The sequence below is a fragment of the Emydura macquarii genome, unplaced genomic scaffold (assembly GCF_026122565.2).
Source record: "Emydura macquarii macquarii isolate MOO-44397 ecotype Brisbane River unplaced genomic scaffold, CSIRO-AGI_Emac_v2 contig_2768, whole genome shotgun sequence".
In the NCBI taxonomy this organism is placed as follows: domain Eukaryota; kingdom Metazoa; phylum Chordata; order Testudines; family Chelidae; genus Emydura; species Emydura macquarii.
In genome coordinates this window covers 49,638,951-49,648,646 of record NW_027132905.1, presented here as the reverse complement: position 1 = coordinate 49,648,646, position 9,696 = coordinate 49,638,951, and the positions used below count along the sequence as shown (strand labels likewise).

The following is a 9,696-nucleotide window of genomic DNA, read 5'->3' as shown; positions in this document are numbered from 1 at the left end:
CAGTTCATCCAAAGCAAAACCCTTTGTAGGTATGTATTGCTCTGGATGAAAGTTTCACCGGGAAGGTTTCTCAGGTCCAGGTTGGAATTTAGGTCCTATATCCCAGGTCAGTGCCATAACGACCAGTCAGTCCAGTCAGACTGACCATGGAGTTAGTCTCTTTGTATCTGGTCCAGTTCTTGTTCTGATGCAGAATAAAAATAAATGTCAAAACCTCAAGTTTTTTCACCAAGTGCAACTCTTGTTTTCCAGCCAACCCTGCTTGTGGTACACGTTGCCTTGTTTGAGGGGTAGGAGGGAAATTTGCAAGATTCAGACAGTTGCACAATCTGCAAAGCACTGATCCACTTCTTGAGGAGATAAAGACTGGCCTCCAACACAGATGCGCTGGAATTGGGGCTGCTTTCACGCTGGGGACTGTCTCCATACAAATATGAGGTGCCCGGTTAGTCCTGCCGCATGGTGTAGCTCTGGATCACAGTTTGGAAGTAAGCAGTTGTGTTGCGTTCCGGACGGAAAAATATCAGATAACACTTGGGACCAAAGTAACCCATGGAGAGCCCAAGCAAATTGGTTACCACAACTGTAGCGTCAAAGATGGTCACCAGCTCCCCGCTGTAGGTAGACATGATCAGGAAAAGGGCAAGACAGGAAATGAAGTAGCTGGTCATGCATAGTGTGATATTCTTGGCTTCGTTATAGTTCTTGGGCAGCTCCTTGCCCATGTAGGCAAAACAGAAGCATAGAATGCAGAGAAACATATCTAGGCTGCTGTTAATCACCCAGGTCAACTTGTAGTTGTCATTGCATTCCAGCACCATTATCGAGGGGTCATCCTCCACCTCTAACTGGACCGGAGCAGGAAAGTTTATGATAACGTTGGCCACAGTGATGGCGACTTTCAGAGTTAAGACTGCAGCTATGAAAACGTACTGCCCGTTGTACTTCGTCCAGTAGTTGTAGGCTTTGGGCAGCCTGGTGGCCATCTTGAAAATGCTGATGATCTGGAAGGACCTGACGGTGATGCAGGAGATGCACACAGTAAAGCAGAGGCTGAATACTGTTTGCCGGCACATGCACTTGAACTCCGTCGGGATTCCGACGTACATGGGGACACTGAGAAAACCGATGACCAGAGATGCCATCATGAAGAAGCACATCCTGCCTCCTGCAGACTTCACCACAGGGGTGTGAGAATGAATGGCAAATGTGACGGCCATGACTAGAACAGCTATGAAGCCCAGCACTGAGACTAGTAGTAATACCACAGTAGTGCCTTGCTGCCATTCCAGATATTTCACAAGCCTCGGGTAGCAAGCTTGACTTCTGGTACTGGACCACTGGTCAGCTGGACAAGGCTGGCAGTTGTACAGGTCTGCAAAACAAAATGTGGTGTTTCTGAAAGACCCTGGCAAGGGCTGTCTTTTCTGCAAATAGTCAGTATGTCTGGTAAGAGTAGAACTGATGAGAGTGATGCTAAAGGTTATGCAACCATACTAGCCCAGGCTGCAGTCTTGTCATCTGTCGCTAACTAAGCAGAGTCACCCCTGATCAGTGTTGGATTGGGAGACCTCCATTGGGAGACCCAAAGTAGTGGGGGTTATAAAGTAGCTAAAACTCTTCTTTCTGCTTAATATGTGAACCACTCCCATAAGCTTGGTCTTCGGGGTACACTGTGCTGCTGGAGGTGAAGTCATTCACATGAGAGGTAAAGCTACTTATGGTCCTTGGTGACTCCATGGGTTTAATGTTTTGTTTTGCAAGTGTAGGGATTTTAATTCTAGTGTCTTGGCTAAATTCCAATCTGAGGAATTCCATTCTGCCTCCCAAAATTCCCCCTACACTCGGAGCTGGAGTCAGAGTTCCTTTTCCCTTCCTGCTGGAGTCGTTTTGTTGTGGACTGTTACCCTATTGTGTTCCATGCTTGAGTGACTGCACTTCAATGATGGCCAACTTTTCTCAGACTATATAGTTTTTCAAGCTTCCTGGGATCCTTCAGGATAGAAGGCACTATGCACATTTAAGATATAAAGAAGACCTAAGGTCTTCTATTTGAGGATCTCATAGAACATTGCAAGCATTCATTTAAGCTCCACAACTCCCTGATAAGGTACGCCGATATGAAGGCCAAACTAAGCCACAGCGAGAAAATGTAACTTGCCTACAGTCAAATGGTGACTCACTGTTAGAGTGGAGACTGGAAGTCAGGTTTTCTGACTTCATCCCCTCTCTACATGCACACCACACACAGAGAATTTGAATCAGTGAGAGAAAGCATGGCCTTGGGATTATTATCTAGAGATCTCAGATGAGACTGGGGCCCCATTGTGCCAGCGGGTGTAAAAACACATAGTGAGAAGCAGTCCCTGCCCCCAAAGAGTTTACTATCTCAATGGAAAAGACAAAGGAAAGATATATTGTCCCCATTATAGACATGGGACTGAGGCCCACAGAGACCTAAGTGACTTGCCCAAGGTCACACAGGAAAAGTGGCAGGGCCAGGAACTGAACCCACCTCTTCCAAGTAAGAGGTCCATTCCTTTAATAGATTCTAAGGCCAGATGGGGCCATTAGATCATGACCTCCTACATAACACAGGCCAGAGAGTCTCACTCAGCTACCCCTGTAGAGAGCCCATTAACTTAACTACAGACCTTTGAGTTCTGCTGGGAACAAACACTGTAGGCTGATATGAAAACAAGGTGCGTTTAGGCTTGCATGTTGCATTTTCCTTACCGCTGTTGTTGAGGAAAGTCCCTGATTCACAATCGATACACTCAAAACAGCAGCTGTAAAAATCCATGGGCTTCCTCCGCTGCCCGGGCTCGCACTGCTGAGAACAGACTGAAATGGGGACCTAGGTAAAAAGGAATTAGAGGAAAACAATGATGATCTCAAAGCATCTTCAAGGTAAGCCAAAAGAACTTGTAAATACTCCATAATAGTTGCTATCCAATTCAGCCACAGCATAGACAGGAAAGGGGATACACAGCTAGGATAAAGCCAACCAGATAATATGCTTTACCTTTAAACAGGGAACAGGATTTCGACTATGCGCCTCTTGGGATTTAGCCGTCAGTTATACATACTTGCTATAACCTAACCAGCAAGTGTACCGTGTTCCGATGGCAAAGAACCAAGAATTGCTTTCTTGGGATGGCCATAAGCAAAGTATTCCCGGGATCAATCTAGCCACTGCATCACCTTTAAATAGAGAAGGCGGCTAGCCACAGCCACAAAGGCAACATGTACTGGAAATAATCTAACCGGCCGCTGGATGTCACTGTTGTACCAGACGAAGAGCTGGAGGAACATTCTTCTGGCAGTTGGCAATTCAGAATTTTAAAGCAAAGGGTCAGGCTTTCATGCTTCGTTTATTTAGGCACAAACCTTGCATGAGCAACCCACGCTGACCACTTTTCCCGTCGCCTGTCCATTTTCTGCCCAAGTAATAGGGTTTACATGATTGAGACCCATTTGTGTGTGTAAATCTGGCACCGTAAACCCTAGCTCCTACATAGCGCTTTGCGTTAGAGCTCAAAGCACTTGATTATCAGCATCTCAGTTTTACAGATGGGGAAACTGAGGTACAAAGAGGGGAAGTGACTTGCCCGAGGTCACACAACAGGCAATAGAATCCAGATCTTCTGAATTTTAACCCTGTGCCTTATCCACTAAGCCGTACCGCCTTGGGTTTTGTTCTATGACTTGTCTACGTGTGTGATAATGGGTGAAAGAAACTTGCCGTGTTGTTTGGGGTGTGCCAAGAGATGTTGTGTGTGATGAACAACAGCTTCTGGCCCTTGGCACTGTAGGAGGCAATTTTCTTAAAAGGGTAATGGGGTTGGTCCCACTGCCACTGGATGATCTCAAAGCTGTTTGGAGTGTTGCCTTTCTCTCTGAACGCGATCCTCCTATTGAGCAGAGAGAAGTTCACGCGGCTCACCTCTGGCACGAGCTGCAAATGGAGAAGGATGAGAGGATCAATGCACACGTACTGCTAGGCGCTGGAGTTATAGATTGGGGGTCGCTTCCTGAAAGTGCAGCTCTGCTCTGAAAAGTGAGGCTGCCTAAAAAGCAGCCGTGGATTTTTTATTCCAGGTTAAATGCTCTCGGTCAACAGACAGATTATTCTAAGAGTCAGCATGGCAAACTTGCCCTGGGATCAGAATGCCAAGCTGGGCTCCTCTGGCTTACATATCCTCAAAGAGTCTGCAACTGCGACTCAATCCACCAGTCTGATGTGTGAGTCAGAAGAGGGTCCAGCTTGCTCCCCTGGAACTATGGTTGGCTTTGCAAGAGGTCTAAAAACCCTGAGGGCTATATCCTGCTACCCTTCTTCATGCTGAGCAGTATCTTGCATCCTGTTGATCACAAGAGGGACTGCTGGCTGAGTAAGGAGAGAGAGTGGCAGATTCTGCCATCCTCGCTCTGGTCAGTGGGAAGTGGATCTGACTCACGGAAGACCACGGAGCAGGTCTGTTGAGCAAGAAGGTGCCGTTTTGACCCCCACTTTGCAGAACAAAGCTGTGCTCCAGAAGGTGATGTAGGAAGTGGTCATGGTAAATGCAGTAGTGGCGCTCTTCCTCTCAGTCCTCTGAGCCACACCTCTGAGTGTAGTGTTTGTACGAGGTAAGCGCTGTTCTCATAGAGATGCCGGCTTGTGGATGGGGGCTAAGATTAGACTAGGGTAACAACACGTACACCTGCATGGAGGTGGACTCTATGCTGCTGTGTCTGAGCCCTAGCGGGGGTTTGGGTTTCGGTACCTGCTGTCATTCTGCAAAAGCTCATTTGACTAAGTGAACTGAGGGCAGGTGCCATCTCTCTGTCCCTGCTAAACAAGGAGACTGTGCTTCTGGGACAGTCATATAGAAATGTGGGCAAGCTATTCCGCAGCATCGACAACTGTCCACTAGGAACTGGGCTGGAGTCCTCTGACTCATCTGATGCAGACCCCCAAGCAGCTATCAGAAACTAACAACCCTCTGTTCCTAGCCACATGGGCTGGAGGCAAAAGGCTCGACAGCACTTTCCAATGCCCCAAGCCATCTGGTCCCATGCCCTACAACACGGCTTGGATTTCTCAATGCAAACATGTGGCCAACCTGCCAGGGGTAAACCATCTGCTTGCGGCATCCCGTGGCATTGCAGTCCAGTAGCCTGTGCAAAGCGTGAGCCACGATGTAGACAGAAGAGTAGACGTTGAAATCTATGCGCTCCCCTTGGACTCTCAGATCCTGGTCAATGTCTCGGGCCGCTCTGTGGCACTGGTCGCACACTTGGTTGCATGTATTTTGGTCACTCGCCGGCCCATTGGCTCCTCCTGACAGGCTGGTCCTGAAGTCATCGAAACCAGGGATGGTGATTTCCTTTGCTGCCACCCCCAGTATGGTGCCCACTCTCCGGAGGTCAGTGATGTTGTACAGGGTGTGGTCAATGGCCCAGGCTTCGGCAGCAATCCACACTAAGTCCGTGGCATTCTGGCGGACAGCTTCTTGGAAGAAGAACTGCAGCGTCAGCTCCAAGGACAGGACGATGACCACCTTGGCCGTGCTGCGGATGGTCTTGCTGACGATGGCCTCGATCTGCCCCTGAAACTCGAGTGAGAGCAGCTGGCTGCTGCGGGGCACGGGGAGGATCTCCTGGAATGCCATGCAGATCTCTGTTGCTTGGGCCCGCAGAAACTTCAGGTTTTGCCGCCCGTAATCATCGTCGCTGTACATAACATTGACCCAGGTCCATTGGAACTCCTTCAGCAGGAGCAGCATGGCCACGATCTGCTGCTCCATGCTGGAGATGGTGCGGAAAGCAGCGGGGAAGTGTTCCCGGTTGTTCAGAGCATCAGTGGTTGCCCTGTAGGAGACCTAGGGGCAGAGAGTAACAGGGAAAGGAATCAGTTAGAGAAAAGGAATATACAGCCCAGGCTTACATCCTGCTTTGGCTTCACTGGAGTTGTACAGAGTGGGTTGACTTAGGGGTTGGCTTTCTATGGATTGCATTATGACAGCATTAAGTCTGCATAAATGAGAGGCTGGTTTACGCTACAGAACTTGAGTTGATCCGAGTTCCAGAAAGCCAGATGTTCAAGAGAGGAGTCCAGCAGCAGCACGCTGCACATCTGGTGTGGTTTACGTATAAAGTGCCCCGTTTATCCCAATGAAAACATGGGACGCCTGTTGCTCCCCACCCCATGGGGAGCCTGTTACACAAGGAAGTTTGAACCTGCTGAAGCTACAGGGGCTGATTCACTTCAAACCAAAGCACAGGGGATCCGTTCATTAAGTCGTTAGTGAGGCCAGCCCAGGAAGGTTTGCCCTGCCCTAATAGGGGCGCCAACATACCTGTGGAATGAGGAACAGACTCAATATGTGGGCCACGATAACAGTCGCTTCTGAGGAGTCTGGGCCAATGACAGCCAGCACCCGCGGCTGGTAGTGCGTGTAGTTCTTGTGCAGCTGCACCACGGAGTGCTTGTTGGAGAGGAAATACAAGACGGGGTGGATGGAGTTGGCAAGGTAACAGACGTCGACCATCTCATAGCCCAGGGAGACACCAGGGAGCAGGGCACTGGAATTGTTGATCTCCTCCACGGCGAACCTCATGGCTCGGAGGTAGCTGTAACCGACAATCTTCAGCCCGTACCTAGGCGGGGTGTAAGATGATGAGCAGTGGGCGCGGGAGCCCAGCCAGTGCAACAACACGTCTGGCTTTGGGCTTTCGCAGTGAATCTCAAAGAGGACCGAAAGGCCCTCCCCTCCCTTCGTGTTGCATAGCACTACAGTCTTAGGACCCTGGGCCCAACGCTGCTTTGTGCTGAGTGCTCATAACTTTCAGTAGCTTCAAGATTGGGCCCCAATTCTGCTCTGCGAGGTCGCACTCCTATCAGAGTCGATTGGAGCCAGGTGCACAATGGGCCATCATCGTGGGAAGCTATGAGGTCTGTTGGACAGCGCCCTGGAGTGAGACTCAGGGAGCCGGGTTCTAGTCCAGTGCTTCCCAAACTGTGCTACGCAGGCCACCTCCCAATGGTAGGCGTCCACCTGCTGCTGGGGGGCCAGCCGCAGAGCCTCCAGTGGCGCTTGGCCATGCAGGGGCAGAGCACAGCAGAGCCCAGTGCCCAGGATGGCCTGGCCATTCTGCCCCCTTTCCCCCAGACACACAGCAGCTGGCCAGGAGCCACAACCGGCCCTGCTCCCAAGTAGCAAATCTCAGCTGGGGGAAGTGTATCATGCCTTTATTACTATTTTGCAAGACTACAGTTTTTATATGCATAGCTATGCTCTTGATACAGTGTGTTTTAACAACACAGGTTTTAAGACGGTTTTCGTACATAGGCTGCATATAAAAAATGGACAGTGGTACTACAGGTGGTGGCGTTTTATGCTGGTGGTATGCAACGTGGTAGAGTTTGGGAACCGCTCTTCTATTCCAAGCACTGGCCTGCTGGGTGACCTTAGCTGAGTCCTTCCCCTCTCTGTGGCTCAGGTCTCTGTTTGTAACACGGGGGTATGAGAATTGCAGCCCTTTGGAAAGCGCTGTGGGATCCACTGGTGAAAAGCTCTGTCAGAGCTACAGAGTGTTATGATCAGGGTGTGAACCCTTACCCCTCAGCACAGGCCTCTAGCCGAGGAAGGACAGGAGTAACTTCCTTCATTAGTGTAACAGGCTGTTGTCTGCTGGTGATCCACCCACCAGTGGTGAAACATGACACACACTGTGCTAGACAGGATTCTACTAGTGTTTTCTTCCACCAGCCGGGCCAAGATTATCCTCTGGTTAAGATCACATGACTGAGCGCCAGGACTTCTGAATTCTAGGGTGGGCCCTGCTGCTGACTTTGCAACTGTGTGACTCTGAGAACTTAACCTTCATTCCCACCGCCTTCTAAAAAGGGGTCTCTCATAGGAGGCTCATGAAGGTTTATTAATACTGGGAAGGGCTCTGAGACCTTTGGATGAAAGGCACTGTGTGATGTGAATGAAATACAGCCCCGTACACAGGCTCAGCCCCCTGTAGCAGTGCATAGCACTTGTGCTTGCATTTCACCCTGTAAGACTGAGTGCAAAGGATTCTGAATGGAGCTGGCTGGCTGCGAGAAGGATACGTGCTGCTCCCATCCAAGGAGCGGGACAGGTGGTGTGCTCCCGCTGTACCTTGCGGAGCTCTGGGAAGCATTGTGCGGGCCCTTCCTGGGGCCGAGCAGCTGCCCACTGCCTCCAGCATGGACCTGTGACTTAACAGCACAGCCTGGCCTGGTTCCCTTCCTCAGGCAAAACTTCCCTTGAAGTTATTTCAGTGGTGGGTGGGGGCTCCCCATTGGCATGATGTGCAAGGGTAAAACTTTGGAGTTGGAAGAGCAATCGCATCGGCCTGAGCAAAGACCTTAGGAAGCATCCCCAGAACATCAGCGGTTCAGCGGTGCTGCTTGTCCTAGGGGGCAAAAGTCCAGGTGAACAACTTCAGGCGTGTCTGAGTCAGGAATGCTGGCCATCAGCAACCAGCCCGCGGAGGGGAAGGTGCACACCTGAGTAGGCTGCATGCTAAAGGTACGTCTACACTGCCATGGAAGGTCTGATTGCAGCATAGGTAGGCATATGATCTAGCTAGCACGATCTCCAAGAGCAGTGACGCTCAGCTAGCTGTCGAAGTACCCAGGATCCCAGGTAGGCTCAAACTATTTCATTGCCCCGCGCAGCGGAGACCCCCTGTTTGCTACTTACGCTTGACATGTGGGCATCACTGGGTGGCTGAGATTGGGGCTGCCCATAGCTCCAGCGTGTAGCGAGAAAAGTCCCCCAAGGAGGTAATCCCCGGCCAGATGGAAATCGGAAGATTGCGTCTCCAAGCTTCCTGTAGTCAGCAAGACACAAACGCACACAGCTAACACCCCTGCATGCCCCATGGCGCTATGGTGCCTCCAGAACCAGCTGCTGGTAAGCATCCAGAGTAGGTTTCTTGCCCAGGCTCTGCCAGTTGCTAGATCTGCCAATCTGGTGCTTGTTTTCGCAATTTTCTGCTGATGTATTTACATATATTTTAAGAGCCGGCCCGAATGGATTTGTGTGTGTTTACATTTTTCATGGACTGTTGCATTGCGATGGACAGTTAAAGCCAACAGAGCTGTGCATCAGATGGGACACTCCTTGCGTGGAAAAGGAAATGCCTTTGAGAAGGCAATGATTATATTGCTCATGTTTGTCAAGGGACTGCTCTGCCTGTGCATTTGCCAGTGCTCTGCAGAAATCCTTCAGTCCCTGAGCAAGTGGGAAGCAGCATGGCCTAGTTGATTGGGTTACTGGCCTGGCAGTCTGGAGAGCTGGGGTCTGATCTTCATTTAGCCACTGGCCTGCTCTATGACCCAGGGCAAGTCTCTTCACTCCCCTGTACATCTGTACAGGCTAGGACTTGTAAATTGGAAAAAGTCGGCGTTTATAGTCATTTTCCCTGTCCCCGTGTAGGCAGTTTCCTCTGTGCTCAAGAAATATATATATAATTTAGAATAGGAAAACATGGTTGCAAAGCCCCCGCAATTTACAGTGAGCTTCAGGAGCAGGCATAGGATCCAAAAATGACATTTATTTATTTAAGGTCTATGTTTTCAGTAGTGAGTAGTGATTTTTGGGTGTCTTAACGTCTGGGCACCACAACCAGAAGCACTGTTTAAAGGGGCCTGATTTTCAGAAAGTGCTGAGC

General features: G+C 50.1%; 1 protein-coding gene across 1 annotated transcript; it reads right to left on the bottom strand.

The window, feature by feature from the left end:
* Positions 1-446: 446 nt before the first annotated feature.
* Positions 447-8,905, bottom strand: TAS1R2 (taste 1 receptor member 2). The gene is made up of 6 exons (XM_067566664.1): positions 8,724-8,905; positions 6,345-6,645; positions 5,109-5,867; positions 3,746-3,958; positions 2,737-2,857; positions 447-1,375 (listed from the first exon to the last, which is right to left on the bottom strand). Exons 1-6 carry the CDS (start codon positions 8,903-8,905, stop codon positions 447-449), a joined length of 2,505 nt encoding a protein of 834 aa, XP_067422765.1.
* Between the last annotated feature and the right edge of the window lie 791 nt (positions 8,906-9,696).